Source organism: Hoplias malabaricus, chromosome 1 (assembly GCF_029633855.1).
Source record: "Hoplias malabaricus isolate fHopMal1 chromosome 1, fHopMal1.hap1, whole genome shotgun sequence".
Classification (NCBI taxonomy): Eukaryota; Metazoa; Chordata; class Actinopteri; order Characiformes; family Erythrinidae; genus Hoplias; species Hoplias malabaricus.
Genome location: NC_089800.1, coordinates 6971581 through 6997947, shown reverse-complemented (window position 1 = coordinate 6997947; position 26367 = coordinate 6971581). Strand labels below are relative to the sequence as shown.

Sequence of the window (26367 nt, the reverse complement as noted above, 5' to 3'; positions counted from 1 at the left end):
GAAGCTGTGAAAGTAGACCTTCACTTTAAAGCTCGGCTAAAAGGGAACCAAAGTTCCTGTGGTTTGCCACTTACTAGTGTGTTATTTTCGTTCATTTCGTTCGTGTATATTTAGTAAAGCCATGTTTATTAACTGCCTTCATTGTTAAGATGTCATATTTTATTTCACCTGTTCAACTGGGGAATCACTTTCAAATCAAGTCCTGAACCGCCATCTTGTGGATAGGTGAAGAAACGTCCACAGCATTGAGTTGCATTCATTCATCTTTTGAATGTTGTAGTCTGCTTGAGAGACAGGTTCATCCAGAACTGGGGGAGCTAGATAACTGGAGCCCAGTGTTTAGGAGTGTCCAACAGGAGCTCAGTTCTTTTCCTGTTTCCCTGGCTTAAACTTTGACTTCAATTGTCTAGATAAATTCAGAGATCCTGCTTTTTTTAATACCTCTCTGGTATGGACATTGTTTAGTGTTGCTCAAGTGGGAGGTCGAATCCCATTCTGCTGCATTGAGGGCCAGGCTGTTATCCATTATGCTAACCATGCGCTGCTTCTGTTTTCTGGAACTCTGTTCTAGTGTTTATTAAGCAGTCAAGTTTAGAGCATACAATATCATTTTATTTAGATTTTAAACACACTCTAATGAAAATTTAGGTGAAAAAATATATTTTTTTAAAGCTTGAAAACCTGGCTTTTTTGAAGCCAGAAAAATCAAAGCAACAGCTAGCATTTCTTACCTCATAAACCTAAAAAAAACAACAACCCTTTCAATTGGCTGTAAAATAACATGTAAGTCACTTTTAGTTCATTAGGATATTTTTTTTCTTAAAATAAAATTGAGGGACTGAGATTACTTTATGGTTTTAATTTAGGGGGCTTTTTTGTGAGTCATTTTTCACTTTTCCTTTCATCTTAAAATTCCTTGTTATTTATATGAAATTTAATTATAGGGAAACTATTCATACAGTGAAATATCACCCTTAAAAAGTTCTTTAAAAGGGTCTTTAGTTATCTACATTTCAAATGTCAACACTTCAGGAATTATACATAATCAGTCTTAAACAAAAGGACTGAATACCTGTTAAATACAGTACTATAACAACTATTTTAGAAATGGTTCTATAGGGTACCAACCTCTACAATTTGATGAACCGCATGTGGATATCTCCTTTAACTGACTGGGCCAAGTGGTTCTGGTCAATAATGTTTATAGGACACAACACTTGAGTTTATTGAAAGGTTTTGCTTTACTCTCCACCTGAACTCTCTTGGATAAAATACAGAACATGACATTTTTGGTAATGAGCTGAGGGAGAATGGAGACCTAAAAACACCAAATTTCATCTGTCTTTGTAGATCTATAATTTTAATCCTGCATTTGCATTTCATTCAGCAGAATGTAATTAAGCAGGACTCACAACAACACAAAAGGAGTAGGTATCAGAGCATTGTGACAGGCCAGAAGACAGGCTGGTGAAATGCCATAGCCACAGGAGCATGGCCAAATCTTGTCAGTGGATTTAGTAATTATGAAGTGTTACTGATACTCTCCTCCAACACAAAAACAGTCACAGTGGCTGTTATTGAAACATAAAAAGTCCTTTATTCCTCTCAGTCCTTCCACTCCCGAGCTTGTGTTGCAGGAGAAGGAGGTGAAAACAAACACTTGCTCACACACAGTTATAATTTATGCCCTTAAAACTTATCTAAGCCCAAGTTTCTTCTTCTCCTTCTGCTTCTTGCGTACAACTTCGATGTTCCTGTCTTTCCATGTGCTCTTTCGCAATTTAATGGGCCTGCTGCCTACATACTTTCCTGGAAACACACAAACATTGCAGGTAACAGCATGGCACTATGGGAAGGTATAGCAACAGTTACAGATACACTGAATAGCGGATGTTTTCACATCTGTCCAAAAAGCTTCGATTTTGACTTAATTAAATTGCCCTAAGAACCCTACTAAAATAAAAGACTAGATTTAAATGTCATAAAAATTGCTCAGCGAGGCACAGCAACACTCACCATTCATCTCCCTCATGGCACGCACATAATCATTGGGATCCTTAAAGCTGACAAAGCCATAACCCTTGGTTTTCCCAGTGCGTTTGTCCCTCACTACTTTGGCTTTTAGGAAGGACGGGTATCGGCTAAACGCTCTTGCCAGAATGTCATCGTTCACCTCATTACCAAGATCGCCACAGAATATCCTGAAGTCATCTAAGGAGAAAGAGAAGGGAGATCTCAGAGTGACAACATAAACTAGACACATTCGTACCATCAATATGGAATCAACGGTTCTGTTTGATTAAAGAGAGGCGTGGTTCTTTTTTACAGCAACATAGTGGTAATCGAGTTTTTAGTGTTCTGTGGTACAATGAATCAGAACGGCTGATTTTTTAAGGAGGGCAGATTAAAGTTTTCTGTAAATATTAGTAAAGAAATGTTCATGTACCTGACTCCCACTCTGACAGACTGGAGTCTTCCCACGTGGTGCCTGCTGCTGTTCGAATGCACTTCCTTACTTTCTCCTGTTTCCCCTTTTTCTTATCCTCTGTGCTGCCCTCTGCTGACTAAACCAAAATAAAAAAAATATATTATTATAGAATATTAGGGATGCACTGATAAAAGAATTCTGGAATATGGAATGTCAATAGTTTATGTTAATGCCAGTACGTTAGTGTTTATAAAAGGCGAAGATAGGGTCAAACACTCGTTTAGGAATTAAAGAAAAAGAAATGGTGTAGTTTTTGTGGTGTTGATGTAATAAAATAGATATTTTAGCACAGTTTTTAACAGATTTTGCAATTCTGGCTCACAATAAATAAGCAGTTAAATATCAGTCAAAATTAGCCAGTCTGTACCAATCATTTTTAACGTAAAGAATATATTAGGTTTGGTGTAAACAAGTTACAGTATTAAAAAAATGATTTTATAGAATTCATATTTTCATGTGTATAGAATGTATCTGTATGAAACACAAAGGGTTTTTAATGTTTTACACCTCATTTGCATACATTAAAACCAGACTTTCCGGCTTACACTATGTGTATCTTGAAGAGTTGGGGGCTCAAAGTCTTCTCTAAACACTGACCCCACTGAGATTTTCTCCCTATAAAGTTGGTGTGTTTTGCTCGCTATCAGACCTGGCTTTATTGGACCAACTTGTAAAGCCGCATCATGTTAAAACTATACATACACTGGGTATCTCAGTGTGAACAGGCTCTGGCTCAGGCATGCTTGGCCCGATGACACTGTCGTCAGAGGAAATGTCCTTCTTGTTTTCCAGGAGACCAGCTGCCATCACAGCTGCCTGCTGTTCAGCCACTGATGCTGCTAATTCCTCCTGAGAAAAAGAAAACAATAGACACAATAAATGAAATAATGTGGTTATATATGACAGATTGTAAAGATTTAAAAAGACAAGACAAAGCTAATGTAGCCAAACTAGTAGCCACAGACTACCATTTTTCACATTAAACATACTACTGCATGCATTAACTTGACACTAGTTGGGTGAGTAACATATCAAGCCTTTCATTTCATGTTTTGATTATAATAAGTAAAGAAGAATAGCTGACTAAGATTACACCTATGCATCCAAATGTAGGTTTTATACAAGTCCATATGTCTAATCCCAGAGACATAACTGCACACTTGTGCATTTTGGAGATACATTTAAAACAAACACATTTTTGTATATTAACGTATTGTAAACCTTTACCATTCGAGCTTGTCTCTGTGCTCTCAGGTCTGGTCTCTTGGGGGCTGGTGGTGCTGTATAAACAGTGGGGGCTGCCTGTATGATACTGGGGGTGGGTTTCTGAGGGACCTGATTCACTGAACGTGGTGGTGCAGACACCATTGCGGACATTGTGTCTACCTGCTAAAGGAAGAAAAACTTTTCAATGTGTAATTTTCCATAAAAACTTGTGTGGTTTTCACAGTGAGATATCGAGAAAAATGAGCACTCATACAATGCATCTCAGTCAATGACATGTCATAATGTTAAACATCTCATAGATTTTAATAACAATATTAAATAATTTAAACATAGCTTTTTTTCTTGTGGACACTATGCGAATGTATTGAATATATTGCACTTGCACTTACAGGTGAAACTGGGTTCATATGCCCCATAGGTGGTCCTATTGGACCCAGAGGGGGCTGCGGAGGGCCGGACATTGGGGGCGCCATCATCATAGGTGGAGGTGGAGGGGGTCGGGGCATAGGAGGTGCCATCATACCTTGGGGAGGAGGACCACGCATCACTGGCATTCTTTGACCACCTGAGGGAAAAAAAAAAAGGTGTTTACACTATGCCTTTTTGTGCATTAAATAAAACAAATAAATAATTGCAGCGCACTAAGTATTCTGGACAGGGTTAAACACAACTTTGTTCTGCATGTGTTTATCCAGATGTCCTAGCCTTAACCACTTTCGAATGTTCAAGGTAAATAATGTTGTCTAGTTACCTGGTCTTTGTAGGATGTGTGGGACAAATGCAGGCCGCATCATTGGAGGAGGTCGCATTGCAGTTACTGCATAAGCACAGGAGGAAAAAGGTTTTCACATACATTCCTCTGTCTCTGTATAAAACATGACAGTCCACTGTAACTGTATCAACATGCCAACCCTTCCAACAAGCCTCACCTGGACCAACAAATGTAGGAGGTGGGGGACCAACAAGTGTAGCAGCCCTAGCCTCCAAGCTCTGTTGGACCTAAAGAAGCAAGATACAGAGAAGTAAATTCATACATATCAATTCATTCATTTACAGTCTGTAACCGCTTGTCTTTGCAGGGCTACACACACACACACATTCTAAAACCATATTTATTTATTAATTAACATTTATGAAGAGCTTAAATCACCTCCACATCCATTACACTCAGCTAGTTATAGATTCTAAATCACATGTTTTACTTAATGCAAATATGCACCTGCTGGTAAGTGTTTGTGCCAATGATGGGCCGGACCATGGGTACAGCAGTCACAGCTGGCACAGCCAGAGCCACTGGCACAGCCTCCACAACTGCAGGGCCACCAGCTGTTACAGCCACAGGACCCCCCAAAACCTCCTGCTCAAACCTGCACAAGAGAATTAGCACTAAAGCATGAGAAAAACAATGACTGGACAATAAGATTGCTAAATATTTATTAAAAAGGTGAGGTATGTACATGTATATTTATTCATTTGAACACAACTCTTGCTAGGGCCCAGGTACGAATGCTGGTATTCATGATAGTTATCACAATAAAAATTATTTAAAAGAGTGAAAGGGTAAATTTAAGATCCACTACAGTACTCACAGCGCCATCTCCGCCTCCATTTCTTTAAGGCGCTCTTCACCCGACTTCAGTGCCATGATGAGAGGCTCCTAAACAAAAATAGGTTTGACTTATTAACAAGTTTTTTTTAATATTACGTTTTTTATTTATTTATTCACAGAGCGAGCTTAGATATACCAACAATTACTACCCTGGTTTAGAGGGTTTATATAAACCCTTTTAATAATATTAAACACTAGTAATAATGCTTTTGAAAAAACGGTGTGATGAAAATCAACATATTCAAAATCACTTCATTCAAAAGGCCAAAATAAACTACAAAAATTACTTGGAATAAGTTCCATTCAGTCCCAATTAAAGGTTGAGGGAGTTTACTAACTCCTGTTAATATAAATAACATTTAGGAGCGATAATATCTGGCATTTAATACTTCACAATGCTGATTTCTACCACATACCTATAACCGACACACACACACACACACAGAGAGAGAGAGAGAGAGAGAGAGAGAGAGAGAGAGAATTTTACAGAGAAAATGAACTGCGTTGGTTATAGTATAGTCGTAAAAACGTATTTCTTGCAGTTCCTTATTAATTAACTCATATAAACGCAGACGATGTAAAATATATGATTCAGAGGACATTTCTGAAGGTTTTTGTTTAAGAAAAAAGGCTCTGAATGTGAGTGTTCGACCTGAACTCTGCAGCCGCTCTGAGTGAACGTTAGCTCAGTTCTCCGGACTCTATTCGTTTATAATGAAAAATGACAGATTAAAAATGTTTAAATGGCAGCAAAGTGAAGTGCCTGTCATATAAAATGTATGAAAAGTGTCTCTTTACCTGAAATTGCCTCGTAAAACACAATAATGCCTAGGATAAACAAAACAGGCTAATACTTTGTTGGCTAATTCCTTCTCTTGTGTGGAGCTAAGAGCGGATAGTGAGTATAGCTCCACCTACTGCACGGAGACTGCCATTATAGCATATTAAAAGTGCACTATGCCATTGTAATTAATTTTTTAAGTGGCATACATTTTATGTTTATTATGGAGAACATATACAGAAATTGATATTTTAACAAGTACATCAATACGCAAGCATTCTGTGTCTGAGAAAACCAGTTTGAAAAACTCCATTCCTGCCTGAAATGGCTGCTGTTGTATTGTGATTTTCCTGCTTGGCCCCTGGAAGCCACATTATATAATGCACTATAATCAATTGAGTAATAACTAGCAGCTAGGAAGGTGAACTACATTAACACAGGTAAGCTGCTAATAATGGCTAGTGTACTTTTAATAAACCCATTCAGCAATAATCTGTGATAATTCTAGAAAATGTGACATATAATACTGGTCTGTATGATAATAACACTTGTTTACATGCTGTAATTAATTCTCTACAAATGATGCTAGAAATATATTTTGCTCTCCTAAATAAATAATAATCATTTAAAAAGTGGACCGGGCCAGAAAGTGATTTAAAGTGGTTTGGAGGTGCTGATTTTGTTCCAACAACTTTTTTGCAACAACTCTATTACGACGCTGAGGTTGGTTACTTGTTGGATTCTCTGTTCCACCTTAAATGGTGAAATAGTTGCATTCTGTCGCCGCTAGATGGCAAAGTACGAACACACTTCCATAACATGGAAAAACTACACGTTTAGCTTAATTCAGTGGATATCCATCCATCCATTATCTGTAACCGCTTATCCAATTTAGGGTCGCGGGGGGTCCAGAGCCTACCTGGAATCATCGGGCGCAAGGCGGGAATACACCCTGGAGGGGACGCCAGTCCTTCACAGGGCAACACAGACACACACACACATTCACACCTACGGACACTTTTGAGCCGCCAATCCACCTGCAACGTGTGTTTTTGGACTGTGGGAGGAAACCGGAGCACCCGGAGGAAACCCACGCGGACAGGGGGAGAACACACCACACTCCTCACAGACAGTCACCCGGAGCTGGAATCGAACCCACAACCTCCAGGCCCCTGGAGCTGTGTGACTGCGACACTACCTGCTGCGCCACCGTGCCGCCCCACTATTAATATCCTGAAGATGAAAAACTTTTAATGTGGAATTTTTATATACTGGCCCTATAAACATAGCACTGGACACGATAAAATGTGTGGAAATTGTGCATATAGCTTAATTCATTTGACATTATCTCTGTATTTTCAAAGTGTCTCAAAAATCTGAAAGGCTCACTGAAGACACAATATAACAGATTATTAATATCCTGAAGATGAAAAACTTTTACTGTGGAATTTTTATATAATGGCCCTATAAACTTAACATTGGACATGATAGAATGTGTGGGGAAACTGCACATTTTGACTTAATTCATTGGACATTATCCCTAAATTTTCAAAGAGTCTCAAAAATCTGAAAGGCCCACTGAAGACACAATATAACAGACTATTAATATCCTGAAGATGAAGAAATTTTACTGTGGAAATGTTTTATAATGGCCCTATAAACAGAACTGGACACTAAAATGTGTGGAAATTGCGCATATAGCTTCATTCATTTGACATTATCTCTTTATTTTCTAAGAGTCTCAAAAATCTGAAAGGCACAATATAACAGACTATTAATACTCTGAAGATGAAGAAATTTTACTGTGGATTTTTTTAATTGTCCTGTGAACATAGCATTGGACATGACAGAATGTGTGGGGAAATTGTGCATTTGACTTAATTCATTGGACATTATCTCTAAATTTTCAAAGAGTCTCAAAAATGTGAAAGGCTCACTGAAGACATAATATAACAGACTATTAATATCCTGAGGATGAAGAAATTTTACTGCAGAATTTTTATATAATGGCCCTATAAACATAGAACTGGACACGATAAAATGTGTGGAAATTGTGCATATGGCTTAATTCATTTGACATTATCTCTTTATTTTCTAAGAGTCTCAAAAATCTAAAAGGCCCACTGAAGACACAATATAACAGACTATTAATATCCTGAAGATGAAGAAATTTTACTGTGGAATATTTTTGTTATTGCCCTGTGAACATAGCATTAGACATGATAGAATGTGTGTGGAAATTGTACATATGACTTAATTCATTGGACATTATCTCTTTATTTTCAAACAGTCTCAAAAATCTGAATCTTCAGTGGGCCTTTCGGATTTTTGAGACACTGTGACAATAATGAGATAATGTCCAATGAATTACGCCAAATAAGCAAATTCTCCACACATCCTACAGTGTCCAATGCTATGTTTATAGGGCTGTTACAAAAATAATTCCACAGTAAAATTTCTTCATATTCAGAATATTAATATTCTGTTATATTGTGTCTTCAGTGAGACTTTCAAATTTTTGAGACACTTTGAAAGTAAAGAGAAAATGTTCAATGAATGTAGGCACATGCTCAATTTCCCCACATACATACCCAGCTATCACTGTGTCTTAAGATGTCTTGACGGGCTGGACAAGACATCTTGAGACAAATTGTTATAGCAAGACGTCTCAAGACACCTTGTGACTTATGAGTGAAGACGACATCTCTGTCTTAAGACATGAAAGTTATAAGTTGGGCATGACTTAAGACTTCATATTGTCTTAAGACACCGACATTTTATGTCTTAAGACGGTTCAGTTGTGACCTAATAGTGTTTCTTAAGATGTGTTTAAGGGTGTTTTATATTAATACAATGTCTTAATTGTAGTATACTCTTAAAATCATTAATAATTTAAGTTTGTCTAATTATCTTTACATTCTTTAAACATTTCAGAATAATCAGTTCATGTAAATATCAATGTTTAATGAAGAACAAAATGGTTTGGTTCAAAAATAGTTTTAACCAGGAAAACAATTAACAATAACAAAAATGAAATTTGATATTAGTAACATCAGTATTTTGAGAATTACAGAAGAGTGAAAACTAGGTAATAAAATTCACAAAATAAATTATATTAAATAAATTTCCTAATACTAAATGTAAGTGTACTGTTCTACAGTCCTCGTGGATATGGTCTGAGATGAAGCCCACTCAGCATATGATAGGGGGAATCCTAGCCTGCAGATGGAGTATGGGGAGAGTAGAGGGGTAAGCAGACTAAAATTCAGTGAATGACCTACAACTGAAACCACACAAATATTCAGTCTCAAAAATTCAGTCACAATTTTAGTCTGCATACCCCTCTATCTGCCCGCTAGGATTCCCCCTATCATATGCTGGATGGGCTTCATATTCTCAGACCCTGTCCATGAGTTAATTAATAAATGTTAATTAATAAATTAAAAAGTTATATTGATATTATAATAAAATACTAAATCTCTAAATACAAATCTAAAGCTCAGAGTCCATCACTTTCACTGCTTCAGTTGCAGATTTCTCTGCTTTTTCATTGGCCTTAAGTGCATCCAGCCATGTGTGAAAAAAAAACAGTTGTTGTCCTGTAGCAACCTTCATTTAAGATGCGATCTTTGGCCAAGAACTGCTTGAAAGCAAGTCGGGTTGCCTTTGGTACCATGCGAGTGATCTTTTCTTCTGTAGTGGTACATCTGATCTTCTTTGCTGCACGCTTCTTAAGCACACTGAACATACAGTATCTGAAATGACAGAAAATCTGTGTAAATATTTAGACAAATTTTTTTTTGTGTGGAAACTGTCTTCTCTCATTTGTTTACCTTCCGAAGTTTAGTGTCTTTTAAGGCAGAGCAGTATGTTTGAAGGGGAAAAAAATGGTTGTCGTTTGTACATGGCTAAAGTTGAACTGTATTTGTTACTTTAAGTTGTTTAGTTCTGTAACACTTTTACTCTGTGTTTACTTTCATGCAGTTAGCACACTCCCGAATTTAGAGTCTGTTCCGTCTACAGATAAAATAAGTCAGTGTTACTCCCCTATGGAACAGGACTAGAGCAATATCCTCATCTCATTTCATTCTTTTCAATGTTTGGAGTCTCCCCTTTTTCTAAAAACCTCCAGATGCTGTTTCTCTGCCATGAGCAGAGAGAAGGCCTAGCATACCAGACCAAGACACTTTTTACAGACACTGGAGCTTTGTAAACACATTAGACTGGGTTCAAGCATGCAGATGCACTGGAGAGCAGCAAACGATAAGAAACATCCTCGTTTGACGTTTTTTATCGAAACTCCATCAGTAAGCAACTGCAGCTTTTCTTCACTCATGGGAAAACGTCTCTCAAGGAACAGAGTCTTGCTCTTCTCCAGACTCCTTTTCTGAGCAGCTTCACAGCTGGTTTCTGGAGTAGAAAATAATAACTATGAATTCCTTTACAACTTGATGATTTTTTTCTTTTTATAAAATACTCTCTACAGTCTATCTATATCTCAAGAAAAAAAAAAGTTTATATTATAAGGCAACACTTACTAATGTTCCTGCTTATGCTACAACTTTGGGTTAAGGTTATCATTGCACCTTCAGCCATTACAGAAACTCTAGTCCATCTCCACCACAAGTGCTTTTGGCAGCCTCAACACCATCTTGGGATAGGGACAAAATCAAGTAGCTGTGGTAGCTACTGTGAAAACACAGGGACCCTGATTCGCCACAATGTCAACAACAGGTGCTACATAAAAAACAGATATCTTCATGCTCACGTAATGTTATTTTTTAAAATGTTTTTTCGTCCACTGTTTCGTCCACCTCTGTCCTTGACCCTCTTCTTCTCTCTGTTACAATGCAGTGACTTAGCTTTTTCACTTTTTTGTGGTACTGTTGTGTATTTAAAATGAATCTTTAAATCATCTTTTTGTCGCCTTCTTTTATTTTATTTCTTCAAGAACTTACTTAAGTTACTGATAATTTGTATAAAATTGACTTACACTGATTTATATCTATTGTGCAGTCTTCCTAGCTACCTTGGTGTTATTACACACACACACACATATATATATATATAAATAATAATAATTGTATTTCATTGTATTACTTTTAATTTGTTAAATTGTACTAGCATGGACTAGTACAATCCAGATTCCAAAAAAGTTGGGACACTAAACAAATTGTGAATAAAATTTAAATACAATGATGTGGAGGTGCAAACATCTAATATTTTATTCAGAATAGAACACAAATCACAGATCAAAAGTTTAAACTGAGAGAATGTATCATTTTAAGGGAAAAATATGTTGTTTCAAAATTTCATGGTGTCAACAAATCCCAAAAAAGTTGGGACAAGGCCATTTTTTTACCACTGTGTGGCACCCCCCCCCCCCTCTTCTTACGACATTCAACAGACGTCTGGGGACAGAGGAGACCAGTTTGTCAAGTTTAGAAATAGGAATGCTCTCCCATTCATGTCTAATACAGGTCTCTAACTGTTCAATCGACTTGGGCCTTCTTTGTTGCACCTTCCTCTTTATGATGCACCAAATGTTCTCTATAGGTGAAAGATCTGGACTGCAGGCTGCCATTTCAGTGCCCGGATCCTTCTCCTACGTAGCCATGATGTTGTGATTGCTGCAGAATGTTGTCTGGCATTAACTTGTTGAAAAATGCAGGGTCTTCCCTGAAAGAGATGACGTCTAGATGGGAGCATATGTTGTTCTAGAACCTGAACATAGTTCTCTGCATTAATGGTGCCTTTCCAGACATGCAAGCTGCCCATCATCAGTGATGCAGGCTTCTGAACGGAGCGTTGATAACAACTTGGGTTAACCTTGTCCTCTCTGGTCCGGATGACATGGCGTCCCAGTGTTCCATAAAGAACTTCAAATCGTGACTCATCTGACCACAGAACAGTCTTCCATTTTGCCACACTTCATTTTAAAAGACCCCTGGCCCAGTGTAATCGTCTGAGCTTGTGGAGCTTGCTTAGAAATGGCTTCCTCTTTGCACTGTAGAGTTTCAGCTGGCAACAGCGGATGGCACGGTGGATTGTGTTCACTGACAATGCTTTCTGGAAGTATTCCTGAGCCCATTCTTTTATTTCATTGACAGTGGCATTCCTGTTTGAGGTGCAGTGATGTTTAAGGGCCCGGAGATCACCAACATCCAGTAGAGTTTTGCGGCCTTGACCCTTACGCACAGCAGTTGTTCCAGATTCTCTGAATCTTTTGATGATGTTATGCAGAGTTGATGATGATAACTTAAAAGTCTTTGCTATTTTACGCTGGGTATCACCATTCTGGTATCGCTGCTCTATCTTTCTGCGCAACAATGGTGGAATTGGTGATCCTCTTACCATCTTGGCTTCAGAGAGATACTGACACTCTGAGAAGGTCTTTTTATACCCAATCATGTTGTCAAGTGACCTAATTAGTGTTAATTGGTCTTCCAGCTGTTAGTTATATGATCAATTTCCTTTTTCCAGCCACTTATTGCTACTTGTCCCAACTTTTTGTTGACACTGTGAAATTTTGAATCAACGTATTTTTCCTTTAAAATGTTACATTTACTCAGATTAAACTTTTGATCTGTCATCTATGTTCAATTACGAATAAAATATTGACATTTGCCATCTTCACATCATTGCATTCAGTTTTTATTCACAATTTGTTTAGTGCCCAACTTTTTTGGAATCCGGTTTGTATATATATATTTATAAAATGTTTAAATGTTTGTAAAATGTGTATGAATATAAATAATACTGTTATTCATCCTACATAGAATAAAAAAAATAAAGATACTAAAGATACTTACTAATATATAAAAGTGTCCTTGCTGTAAATAATGCATAATGTTTTAATATTCCCTTAAAAATATTTAACTTTAACTTTTTTTTTATATTTTAGGGAAAATTTTTAAACTAAATTTTATGCATCCCACATCTTGAGACATCTTTGGATGTTATTATAGTCAAGACATCTTAAGATCTATGTCTATAGACATATCTTAAAGACATTGTACTCAGATCCTAAGACATGCCACAAGATGACTTAAGATGTCTTCATAATGTGTCTTTAGACATGTCTTAAGACATCCCAAGACACGGTAATGGCTGGGTATGTATTCTATCATGTACAATGCTATGTTCACAGGGCAATTACAAAAAAAATCCACAGTAAAATTTCTTCATCTTCAGGATATTAATAGTCTGTTATATTGTGCCTTTCAGATTTTTGAGACACTTTGAAAATAAAGAGATAATTTCCAGTTAATTTAAATGTGCAATTTCTCCACATATTATATCCAATGCTATGTTTATAGGGCCATTATAAAAACATTCCACAGTAAAATTCCATCATCTTCAGGAAATTAATAGTCTGTTATATTGTGTCTTCAGTGGGCCTTTCAGATTTTTGAGACTCTTTGAAAATAAAGAGATAATGTCAAACGAATTAAGCTAAACGTGTAGTTTTTCCATGTTATGGAAGGTGTGTTCGTACTTTGCCATCTAGCGGCGACAGAATGCAACTATTTCACCATTTAAGGTGGAACAGAGAATCCGAATAAGAAAGAGGCGAATAAGTAACCAACTCCAGCGTCGTTGTTTTATTGTTGTTGGATACAAGCAGTTAAACTTTTTATGTCATGAAACATTCTTAGATTGATTTCACAAACAATTGTACAGTGAATGAAAAAAAACACAAACCAGAAACAAATTTTTTTAATTGAATGGAATATGTTTATTGTATGCAATAAAATAATTGAAAATAAACTTAATATATCAGGACTGTATTATCTAGGAAAGGGAAAAAATCACAGATGCTGTAAATGCTTATTCTACCTGATATGATCATATTTTATCATCCACATCACACCTAATGTGCTTTATTGTTTATGAGATTTAGAAATACAGTTATAAGGATTTTTTTTAAATAACAAAACAGTTCTAAAATATTGTTAAAAACGTTAAATCATGAACACACTACAAATGAACTGTTGCCATGTTCCACATATGCAGTTTACATGATCAGCCAATGAATAATAAATTATAGAACAAATTCATAGTTGGCTTACCTTAATGACAGCAGCTTTGGTAACTGTATCCTATCTGAATTTAAATTAAATCAAGATGTATTTAGAACTTGTGGGTTTATTTGTTGCAAAGTAAATCATCATCATTATTTAAAATACGAAGGAACGGAACAAGTTTGATGTAAGCAAAGACTCAGAACTAAGATTTAACCAACAATAACTTTAACAATTCTATTCACAGGCGTAGAAACTGGCGGGAAGCCGTTGGCGAAGTGGACGTCTTTACCAAAACTAGCGAACGAAATGGCCGGTTCTTTCACCACTAGGCCGCGCAAAGACCCAACCCCTACTGACCACGGTTAAGACCGTTATTTATTTAGACGTGTTGTCATGGAAATATTCGATTATTACAGCCACAAAACTTCAGTCACTGTAGTAAACCTGTTACAGTTTTCCCTTAGTTAAGTGAAACATCTGGATTTTATGCACATAGTAATGTAATTCCATTAGTTAAAGGAAATACTTCCCTTAAGGTTAATTTTTTTTATGCAACCTCCTGGCCAGTAGGTGGCGGCAATGTGCAGGAATCTGCCAACAGCATTCATAGAACAAAATAATTCAAATTAAAAGGCGGACTTGGGTCATCGAGGTAGTTAGTGATAGCTGCTCCTATAAAATAATACTTATATTATTTTTGTTGGTGATTTAATAAGCTTTCTCATTAATCTGGGGGCAACGAGACGTCTAAAATCTCTTTTTTAAAATTGGTTTCTTCCCCCCTCCAGGTTTCTGAGTTACTGGAAAATGAAGATTAATGTTCTACGTTATGAATCATATTTACGGGTAGGAGTTTATTTATTAAAATGTATAGTTTTCTCGCTTTGTTGCATGAAGCACAAAAGAATGTGAATGTATTCATCAAAGGTTTGCTTTTCGCTCCGTGTGAAGTTATAGTTTTTTGCCATTCATTTTCGTTCTTGAATGGAAATGTAAAAGAGGAAAAATACTCTTTATCCGATTTCTGTTTCTTAAGAATATCAGGAGCCCTTCTGTCGTCTTGAAAACCAATGTCGTACTTCCTAGTTTACGTGTTTATTTATTATTCACTAAATGATTAACATAAAGCTTGATTTTTTTTTATTCAGCTTCATCGTATATTTGTCGCTGTAAGAAAAACAAAAACCTTCTAAAACAGATCCCTTCATCTCCTTCATAATTTGTTTTCCCCCTCCAGGTTTCCGAGTCACTGCAAAAGGTTTTTTTTATTGTGGATCATATTAATGAGTAAGATAAAGATTAATGTTTGATTCAAATTTTCATCATTTGCAAACTGTAAATTTCTTTATGTCTCCAATGTAAACAGATTCATTTTTCAGGATGAATTATTTAAACTAAATTTGGTATATACTGCGTGTAAATACTATATCTGTTATTTTAGTTGGAGCTGAAGATCTGCATTCAAAAAAATTCTTTTTACACTCCTCTCTCTAAGTCTTGAATATTGTACTGCTTCCTCCCCACAGGTGTTCTCGTCACTTCTCAGACAGCAGCAAAAGATGTTATAATAGCTGCACCAGGTGAAAAGGTATTTTTGAGTTGTCTGTTCCCAGTAACTGACAGTTTGAACATTACCAACTTAATCATTAACTGGCAGGAAAAAGACACAGTGGTCCACAGCTTTTACCTCGGCAGAGATCAACTAGAACGACAGGGACAGGCCTACAGTGGACGAACACATCTCTTCAAAGAGCAGATACCGACAGGAAACGCATCACTCGCACTGAACAACGTCCAGCCACAGCATCAAGGAGAATACATCTGTTACATCAACAATGAAAATGGAAGAACCAAACACAATGTATTGCTCCTTGTGGCAGGTAAAGGATTGTAATATTACAAATAGCAATAATCCAAAGGGAAGCCAGCTTTTTGGTGCTGCATGTAGTGTCACTGTCACACAGCTCCAGGATTTGCGGTCCTGGTTTCTATGGCGTTATTTTTGTGCCACAATTCTGCACGCGAGCAAGAAGGTTTCTGCGCGCGCGCGCGGATATTTTTGAGTGAGCAAGAAAGTTTCTGCGCACGTGCGGGGATAATCCCGCGCGGTTATTTCGAGCGCGCAAGAAGGTTTCTGCGCGCACGCGGATATTTTTGAGCGAGCAAGAAGGTTTCTGCACGCGCGATGTCTCTGACCTGCGCGCTCGCTACACACTTACAGCCATTACAAATTGCCTCAGATTCAGCCAATCAGAAACTTCAAATGACAAAGGTCATTTCTGATTGGATGGTTTGACCGCCAAGTGGGAAGGACATACAGGCCGGAGAACAGTAAATAGATGGATACCGGCGAGTGGAAGGTTATGGTTAGGGAGAAATCTGACAATGCCCTCTGAACGGCAACAGACCAGTGCACCACAGCCAGACATTTTATTTGATATTCATTGAATTGGCCACAATGTAGAGTTTTTATCCTTGTATTTACCTTGATTAACTGAGTCAGCAACGTAGCTGATATGCGAAAAACAATGTACATAATGTAAATTAGTGCTAGCAACGACGGTAAATGGTATTGCAACGACTGTAGAAACTACTTTATTAGTAAAAGAAAGTACTGTAAATGCTATCTAGATCGGTAGTTACCAACATACAGGGCTAGCTGATTGTGTAATGCTTAAATCTAAATAACTTCCTAAAGGAAGCTTAATAGTGCAATAAAGTTAGCTTGTATAGCAAAATAGTGTTTCATTTTTTTGCCGTAAATATTGGCAATGTATGTAGCCTGTAGGAGGGTGAACTGAACCCACCTGGTCTGTGAAATCTTTCTGTATTTTTTATTTTTTTGGGTCTTTTTCTGATAAACTAAATTGAGCTTTCCAGAGTTAAAACCTATTTGTTCAGTGTTGTTTTGTGTGTGTGTGTGTGTAAAACTCAGGAGGGTTGCTCAGGTAGGTTGATTTAAACCTGCCTTCCTCTCTCTACATGAACAGTTTGAACTGCAGTATTAAGCTTCCTTTAGAAAGTTATTTACCGCGCGCGCAGAAACCTTCTTGCTCGTTCGAAATATCTTCGCGCGCGCGTGCAGAATTGTGGCACAAAAATAACGCCATAGGTTTCAGGCCATGACTCGGGTCTTGTGGGTTTGTCCAACAACACACAGGTGTGAGTGACTGCTGAGTGTGTGCCCTGCGATGGACTGGTGACTTGTCTAGGGTGTGTTCCTGCCTCCTGAAAATTATTAAAAAATAATTATTAATTAAAATAACCACAGTTAACTAGTTTTCTGGCATTAAATGTGGTTTAGAATTTTAACTACTGCTAAACAGCAATGCTTAGTGGGAGTTTAACTGCCTGACCAAATAAGGAGGAATGGCAAATTTGATTAAAAAGCTGGGAGTTAAGGACATTTGCAGAACGTGTTTTTGCGTTTGTTTTTCTCCATGTTTAACATCACAACTGTAGTTTTCAATGTCTTCAGTGTAGCTCTGCCTATCAGATTTTAGAACTGCCTGTTTTTATTATGTGTTTCACATTGTCCACCACTGAAATGATATATCAACCAACTAATGTGTTTTTCAATCCAACCCCAGCTCCTTATGATGACCCCAAACTATCAGTTCTCTACACCTGTGACCTCGTCATTGTGACCCTGACGTCATCTCAGGGCTTTCCTCAACCCACTGTGACCTGGAAGCATCCAGTCGGGAGCAACGTGACGACCACAGAGCTGGACACTAAAGGCTGCTACAGAGTGGAGAGTAACCTCACTTTCAGTCTCAACACTACACAGACTGTCGTGGTAGAGATGAGCCTGGACGTTCTGTCTCAACACTTCATTAGAGAAATAACACTTCAGCCCCAACAAGGTATGACTGTAACAATGATGTCTAAAGATCTGAGCTTTAACAGGGTCAATAAATGTGGGCTCACTATTTGGCAAGAGACAGATCATTTTGCTCTTTTTATCGATGAATATTAATTGAAACGAAACAGATATATGTGAGTGTGTGGTTTCCCCTTTAATGGACTGGTGTCTTGTCAATTCAGTGTAGACTGTAGACCCACTATGACCCTGATCAGGATGTGTTTGTAATAAATGACTGACTGAATAATAAATACATAATAAATAATTGTTACTAAATAATAATATTTTGTTTTCTTTACAGGATGCTGTGAAAGAATTCCCATTCACATGAGAGCAATACCTCTTGCTCTCACACTAGCTCTGTTCATTACTGTGTTACTGCTGATCCTGATCAGAACAAGTTAACAACAAATCATAATGATAATGCCATTTTTAACCTTTGATGAAGTGAGAGAGGCAACCATCCTACCCACGAAGAGAGGGAGCATGGCTAGCCCGTTGTGTGATTATTATGAGTGAAGTCATAAATGTGCCATTTTGGAGGTATATGGTGCACTGAGGAAAACTAAAGAACTATAATTACACTATAATTTTTGTACTTGGACAACAGTATCAACACTAAAACTGGATAAATATGACAGGATTTCACACTAAGACAGGACCAACCCAGTAAAGATGTAATGTAATATATAAACTCTCATATTTCACAATATCACTCTGGTGCTTTTTTGTCTGAAGCATACTGAATATTTCTGTTTTTTGTTCTTTTCCTTTTATTGACCTGTTGTGTTTGACATGTTTAAATACGTATTTTTGTATTTTGTAATCAATTAAATAAAAGTACTTTGCTTGCCACACTGCATAGCAGCCTTTACATAGTTCATTTTCTCCCATTTAAAGGAACACTAGGTAAGATTTGAGTTTTTTGCTCCTAGGGCTCCCCCTAGTGCAGGGGTCGGCAACCTTTACCACTCAAAGAGCCGTTTGGACCCATTTCACACAGTAAAGAAAACACTGGGAGCCACAAAACCCTTTTGAAATTCTAAATGAAATAACACTGAATATAACGTTTTTTTTGCCTTTGTGCTATGTATAAACAAATTATACTGTGTTACAATTAACTCCGAAAAAAAGACGTTGTATAGACGGTTAAGTAAAATACTCAATGTTTATTTGAGTCCTTGTAGTAATGGAAAAAAAAAAACGCTGAACGTAAATTATCCACTGGCAGCAAACAAAAATGCTGTCCTCTCTCTGCGTGCCGTCATTATTTAACTGGCGCCGTGCAGTCAGCGGTCAAAACGTTCAAGAAACCGCACACTGGCGGGTGTCGCACATTGGAAGTTGTGACGTGTATTAAAAGCGACAAAAATATTTTAAATATTTAAATATTTTAGATGTTACAAGATCGCCATAATCTTCATAGAATTACATTTTGAAAATGAACGAACCAAAATAAAATACATTTTAATTAAATACTCATTAATTATTTTCAAAAGCTGAGCCGCATGAGAGGGATCAAAGAGCCGTTGCCGACACCTCCCCTAGTGAAATTAATTTTAACAGCACTGTACTGAAATTAATATGGAGTGAGAGGGAGGGGGTTGTTTCTCCATTCTCCTATTCGCAGTGGTCTTTATTGCTTGATTTCATTCATGAGGTAAAATGAATGTGTTATTAAATAAATATTTTCAGCGCACTTTACCTGATTCATTAGAGTAATGTGTACTGTTACTGGAAGAAATAAATACAGTCTCTGATTAAATCACAGGATGAACTCCATGAATTTTCGGGTATTATCGATTAGAAAAGAAGAAAGTTCTTACAATGCCTCGATAGCAGCTAATCAGTAATCAAGCAGTTCAGTTAAAAATCGATCTCCAAAACATAAACATCACTTCCAACATAGTTTGTGATTATCTGTAGATTTTTCGTGTAAGAATGTCTAGGTTCCTCTCCTTCATACTTCCTCCGTTCTGGTTTTTCACATTTCCTGCTTCGTCAGAAACACGTGACTGAAAACCTATCGTAGAAGAGACGGCGGGAAATATAAGAACTTGACTCGTACATTTACTTTCATTTCGTGGCTTGAGGTAAACAGTTGAGTATGCAACAGCTCTTATTAAATTATTAATGTTAATACTATGGCTTATTATTTATTATATTTGTCTCTATCAGTGCAAAGTGATTTATTTGCTGCTTTAATTACTGCAGTTGGAAAGAAAGCTAGTAATATATTGTAATTTACCTAAATTTACAACTGTTGTGCCACATGGTGAGAGGATCAGGACAGAGTAATATACAGCTGATCTATATTATGCATTATTTTACAAACAGTATTCATTGGATAAAAATGGTTAGTTTACATATGTATGTGCAGTTTGCTTGGTGCAGTTTAGTTTCCCTCCATGATTGACATCAGTGCTGTAAGAGCAGTGAGAAAATGAATTCTAACGCTAATTTATTTGTTTCTTTATCCCCTCCAGGCTTCTGAATGACTGTGAAATGAAGATTATTCATTCATTATCTGTAAGAGCTTATCCAGTTCAGGGTCGCGGTGGGTCCAGAGCCTACCTGGAATCATTGGGCGCAAGGCGGGAATACACACCAGTCCTTACCGCGGTAAAGTTGGCTCAGCGTGCGATATTCGCCAGACATTCACCCACGAATATCCTGGTTATTAAAAAAAAAACAAAATTTACACGCCAAATGACTATTTCAGTGCAATTACTACATATTGTGAACTTATTCACACACACTGGCGTTCAATGTTTTTACTGCTGTAAGATGTGAAAATATCATTATGTGATTTACAGATGAGTTCTTTCTGGCAGAGAAGCGCTTTAGCGACGCAACTTCTTTTCAAAATAAAAGTCTTGGGTATGAGCCATTTAAATATCAGCATTTAAATATGTAAACCCTGTAACACACTTTTGAAAGCTGATTGAACATCTGCTTCCCTATGTGTTGTATGTAAACCTTGTAACAAATTTGTGAAAACAGATTCTATGTCAGATTTTCTATATTTTCTGTTTCTGAACTAGGAAAAATGGGTTTCACAATGAAACGACATGACCCACAGACCCAGTTTCAGTCCTATGATGTTGTACACCCAAGGACCAATACATTTCATGCTCATTTGGACATGTGAACCTTTTAAAAAATTTGTGAAATCAAATTCTATGTCAGATTTCCTATATTTTCTATGGGTTGACGGGTGTCACAATTCAATGACATGACCCACGGACCCAATTTCAGTCCTGTGATGAAGTGCACCCAAGGACCAATACATTCCATGCTCATATGGACATGTGAACCTTTTAACAAATTTGTGAAATCAGATTTTATATGAGATTTTCTATATTTTCTGTTTCTGGACTAGGAAAGATGGGTTTCACAATTAAATGACATGACCCACGGACCCAATTTTAGTCCTGTGATGAAGTACACCCAATGACTAATAAATTTCATACTTATTTGGACTTGTGAACCTTGTAACAAATTTGTGAAAACACATTCTATCCGAAATTTCCTATATTTTCTGTTTCTGGACTAGGAAAGATGGGTTTCACAATTAAATGACATGACTCACAGCCCAAATTTCAGGCCTATGATGAAGTACACCCAAGGACCAATAAATTTCATGCTCATTTGGACTTGTGAACCTTGTAACAAATTTGTGAAAACACGTTCTCTCCGAGATTTCCTATATTTTCTGTTTTCGGACTAGGAAAGATGGGTTTCACAATTAAATGACATGACTCACAGCCCAAATTTCAGGCCTATGATGTAGTACACCCAAGGACTAATACATTTCATGTTCATTTGGACATGTGAACCTTGTAACAAATTTGTGAAAACATATTTTATATAAGATTTTCTATATTTTCTGTTTCTGGATTAGGAAAGATAGGTTTCACAATTCAATGACATGACCCACGGACCCAATTTCAGTCCTGTGATGAAGTACATCCAAGGACCAATACATTCCATGCTCATATGGACATGTGAACCTTTTAACAAATTTGTGAAATCAGATTTTATATGAGATTTCCTATATTTTCTGTTTCTGGACTAGGAAAGATGGGTTTCACAATTAAATGACATGACTCACAGCCCAAATTTTGGGCCTATGATGTAGTAAACCCAAGGACTAATAAATTTCATGCTCATTTGGACATGTGAACCTTTTAACAAATTTGTGAAAACAAATTCTGTGTCAGATTTCCTATATTTTCTATGGGTCGATGGGTGTCACAATTAAATGACATGACTCACAGCCCAAATTTCAGGCCTATGATGAAGTACACCCAAGGACCAATACCCTTCATGCTCATTTGGACATGTGAACCTTTTAACAAATTTGTGAAAATAGATTCTTTGTCAGATTTCCTATATTTTCTGTTTCTGGACTAGGAAAGATGGGGATCACAATTAAGTCTTCGAACTGCACATTTTATTTAGGTTGGTTGTAGATGCTCTAAAATATATATTTTTGAACATAAAATTATGCACTATCCTGCTGAACTACAGGAACTGTTACTTAACTATTTACATCAACACACACAGGGACATATTACACATCAGGGCAGTGTGGACAGTGCAGGTCCTGTCCAGTTTGAGAGAATGTCTCCCATTCTTCTGGTGTCATTGCCAGACATTTGTGGTGGAACCAGAAATTGCACACATTACACTGTATCTGCAGAGTAAAAAGAGAAAAAAGAGAGAAAAAGAAACATGTAATTGACTGTTATTTAGAGACTGACAGACGTTGATCTATTACAACAAACTGGAATACTGACCCACTGTGTATAACAGGGATAAGACCTCTGTGCGCACATGTGGCATAATTCACCCAGATTCAATTAATATGACATTTTAACTGATTTCTATATCTTTATCCTGAGTTTTTATTTTAATATATATTATAAATTGCTGTTCACTCCCAGTGTTTTTGATTATTTGTAGGATTCAAGCAAATTATTTTGTACATTTTTATACATCACACTAACCTTGGGTTTCCCAAACTGTATATTTATTTTTAAATCAAATATTTCAAATAACATTATTTACAACATGATGAACTTTGCAAGTAAGTACCTTTCTTTCTATTCCTAATGTAACACATTGTGCAGCAATGAATGTAAGTTATTGGAACCTCTACTTGCAAAGTTCATCACAAACTGAAGCAGCTGTATTACAACAGGATCATTAGAGTTGGGAATTTATGGAAACTATTCATCAAGAGAAAAATGTTATTTGAAATATTTGATTTAAAAATAAAATATTTTATATAAAAAATATATATTTTATATAAATATAAAATATTTTATATTATATTTTATATATAAAATATTTTATATATTTTTTTTATTTTATCACCATTTGTGATAAAGCTCACCCCTACACCATCGCAAAGTGAAATGGTGGGCGGTGTTCTCTATGGGTAGAGTCGGGCGAGAGGCCTGAGATGTTATAAGGTCGACTCGAAATAACACCGAGAGGTTCGACTTTTGGTTCCCTTCCACCTTTATTTACACACCAGACTCTATATTACTATTTACAATATATATATACACGCGCGCTCCTTGTGAACAAAAAAAAAAATTAACAAAACAAAATTCTCTATTAGCAGAGACAAAAAGGATAAAGATAACCAAATCAATTGAGTCTTATTATGCCCTTAGGTTATGCTCCTCTCGCTACGGTCTAGCAGAGTCTTCACTCTTTTACCCTTGTGTGGTATATATATATAGGTAGCCCCGCCCCTTAGAATATACCATTCCCTGAAGAGGTAAAAGTTGTTGTATCTTGGATACACTAGTTTCATAAACAATAAAAATAACAATGAACTAACAACTGTACCAAGATTCAATTACAGCCATGGCATGTTTAACGTTCATTCATAATATCAATATTTATTAGATAATATATTTTCCCTCTTCTAGATGCTAGTTCTCCCTTCCCTCTGTGGAGAATGGATTCAACCAGGTAAGTAAAACTCAGCATCAAGAGATAGTACTCTTTTCCCTCTCACATGACCCGTATGCAGGTGAGTAAGTACAGGTAAGTATACATAATGGTTTCTCTTGGTTATGTGTCACAGGTACTGTACATCATCACACACCCCCCTCCTTAAGCTCAACGCCTTCCCAGCGGCGGGACAGGTAGTCAGCTGTTACATTATGGGTACCTTTTCTATACCTTATAGTAAAACGATAGGGCTGTAATGACAAGTACCATCGTGTGATCCTAGCATTAGAGTCTGTCATCCTTTGGATCCACTGCAAAGCTTTGTGATCTGTCTCTAGAACAAAGTCATGTCCAAGCAAGTAATACTTTAAAGAGTCAAGCGTCCATTTGATAGCGAGAGCCTCCTTCTCGATGGTAGAGTAGTTAGTCTCACGTGGAAACAGTTTCCTGCTTATATACAGGATAGGTTTTCTCTCATCGTCCTCCCCCTTTAATAAGATAGCACCCAACCCTGTACCTGATGCATCAGCCTGCACAATAAAAGGTTTCGAAAAATCAGGGCTGGCCAAAACTGGCTCCTGGCATAATGCATTTTTGAGGTCTTTAAAAGCATACTCACAGGTCTCTGTCCATTTAACCCTTTGAGGCATGTCCTTCTTGGTTAAATCCGTCAGTGCTGCTGCTTTAGACGAAAAATTAGGGATGAACCTGCGGTACCATCCCACAAGACCTAAAAATGAACATACCCTCCTCTTTGTATTAGGTTGGGGTGTTGCCCTCACGGCCTCTACTTTGTCCACTTGAGGTCTTATTTGACCCCCGCCCAGGATGTAACCTAGATATGAGACCTCCTCACGAGCGAGATGACATTTGCTGGGGTTTGCTGTTAGACCTGCATCTGCGATCTTCCTCAGGACAATGCCTAGATGTTGTAGATGTTCTTCCCATGATGAACTGTAGATCACCACATCATCAATGTAAGCTGCCGCGAAGTCCTCCGTACCTCTGAGAACGTTGTCCATTAACCTCTGGAAGGTTGCAGCCGCACCGTGTAATCCGAATGGCATTGTACGGAAATGGTATAGTCCTGATGGTGTTCTAAATGCAGTCAGCTCTTTAGCGGACTGGCTGAGTGGAACTTGCCAGTATCCCTTGCATAAATCCACCGTGGACAGAATTTTAGCCTTCCCTAGCCTCTCTATTAGGTCATCTGCTCTTGGCATGGGATATGGGTCAAAAGCGGACACTGCGTTTAGCTTTGAAAAGTCAATGCAAAACCGTAAGCCTCCGTCTTTCTTGGAGACCAAGACGACAGGGCTGCACCATGCGCTCTTTGACGGTTCTATTACTCCCATTTTGATCATTGCTTCAACTTCTTTTTTCAACTCTGGGACAAGTCGTGCTGGAACTCTGCAGTTGAACTGCCTAATCGGTTCATCTTTGATGAGTCTGATGTTATGCTGGGTAACGTCTGTTAATCCTGGTTCATCTGAGAAAAGCTTAGGTGGGACCACCTGTAGTAGTTAATTTTGTTGCTGTGATGTTAAGTGGGGCACCTTTGGAAGAACGGTACCTTCTTTTCTTGTGGGGAAATACTGTTTGGCCACCTCGTCTTCATCATGAACGGCCCTTATCCATAGCTGCTCCGAACTCTTATTCTCAGGCTCCTTCCAGGGTCTCAACATGTTAATGTGGAAGCTCTGAAATTTCTTCCGTCTGTCAGGCAGGTGGAGTTCATATGTAGTTTCTCCAACTTGTCTTTGCACTTTATATGGCCCCTGCCATTTGGCTAAAAGCCCAGTGTCACTGGTGGGTAGTAGAATAAGTACTTTCTGCCCGACTTGCAGAACTCTCTTCCTTGCCACTTTATCATACCAGTGTTTTTGCTGTTCTTGAGCTTTCTCCATGTTTTCATGGACAGTACTTGTCAATTGACTCAACTTGTCTCTGATCTTCAAGACATACGTTAAAATGTTCAGTTTCTGTTCACTCTGCTCACCTTCCCAAGCTTCTTTCAGGACATCCATCAGACCTCTCACCTGTCTTCCATAAAGGAGTTCAAACGGGGAAAATCCGGTGGAAGCTTTAGGTACTTCACGATACGCGAACAGCACATAGGGTAACCACATGTCCCAGTCTGTACCGTTGTTGTTCGTCACCTTCTGTAAAGCTTGTTTCAGAGTCTTATTGAAACGTTCCGTCAACCCATCTGTTTGAGGGTGATATGGTGTGGTGTGAATACTTTTAATGCCTAATAAATCGTACACTTGCTTTATTTGTTGTGAAGTGAAGTTTGTGCCCCTGTCTGTCAATATCTCTTTCGGCATCCCTACTCTTGAAATAAGTTGTATCATAGCATTGACAATTTGACAAGTTTTAATGTTATTGAGGGCTAAA

General features: G+C 37.5%; 2 protein-coding genes across 5 annotated transcripts in view; one reads left to right on the top strand and one right to left on the bottom strand.

Annotated features, from left to right (window-relative positions):
* Window positions 1-1163: 1163 nt before the first annotated feature.
* The window catches only part of rbm42 (RNA binding motif protein 42), a 37859-nt gene continuing 12655 nt past the window's right edge, over window positions 1164-26367 (bottom strand). The window contains exons 1-11 of one of the 4 annotated variants that reach the window (XM_066678218.1): window positions 6123-6242; window positions 5305-5372; window positions 4935-5082; window positions 4645-4714; window positions 4467-4532; window positions 4105-4280; window positions 3716-3874; window positions 3191-3337; window positions 2447-2564; window positions 2017-2211; window positions 1164-1809 (exon numbers count right to left, since the gene is read on the bottom strand). In XM_066678218.1, coding sequence (XP_066534315.1) covers window positions 1697-1809; window positions 2017-2211; window positions 2447-2564; window positions 3191-3337; window positions 3716-3874; window positions 4105-4280; window positions 4467-4532; window positions 4645-4714; window positions 4935-5082; window positions 5305-5360 — 1248 coding nt within the window. In that variant the 5' untranslated portion in view covers window positions 5361-5372; window positions 6123-6242 and the 3' untranslated portion in view covers window positions 1164-1696. Of the gene's footprint in view, window positions 1810-2016; window positions 2212-2446; window positions 2565-3190; window positions 3338-3715; window positions 3878-4104; window positions 4281-4466; window positions 4533-4644; window positions 4715-4934; window positions 5083-5304; window positions 5373-5976; window positions 6000-6122; window positions 6243-26367 lie in introns of those variants that run through there. The other 3 variants (XM_066678211.1, XM_066678195.1, XM_066678202.1) reach the window with 3 other exon arrangements.
* LOC136702040 (CD276 antigen-like) lies at window positions 15203-18402 on the top strand. The gene is made up of 5 exons (XM_066676870.1): window positions 15203-15223; window positions 15704-15712; window positions 15790-16012; window positions 17723-17998; window positions 18299-18402. The coding sequence occupies exons 1-5, from the start codon at window positions 15203-15205 to the stop codon at window positions 18400-18402; spliced, it is 633 nt and encodes a 210-aa protein (XP_066532967.1).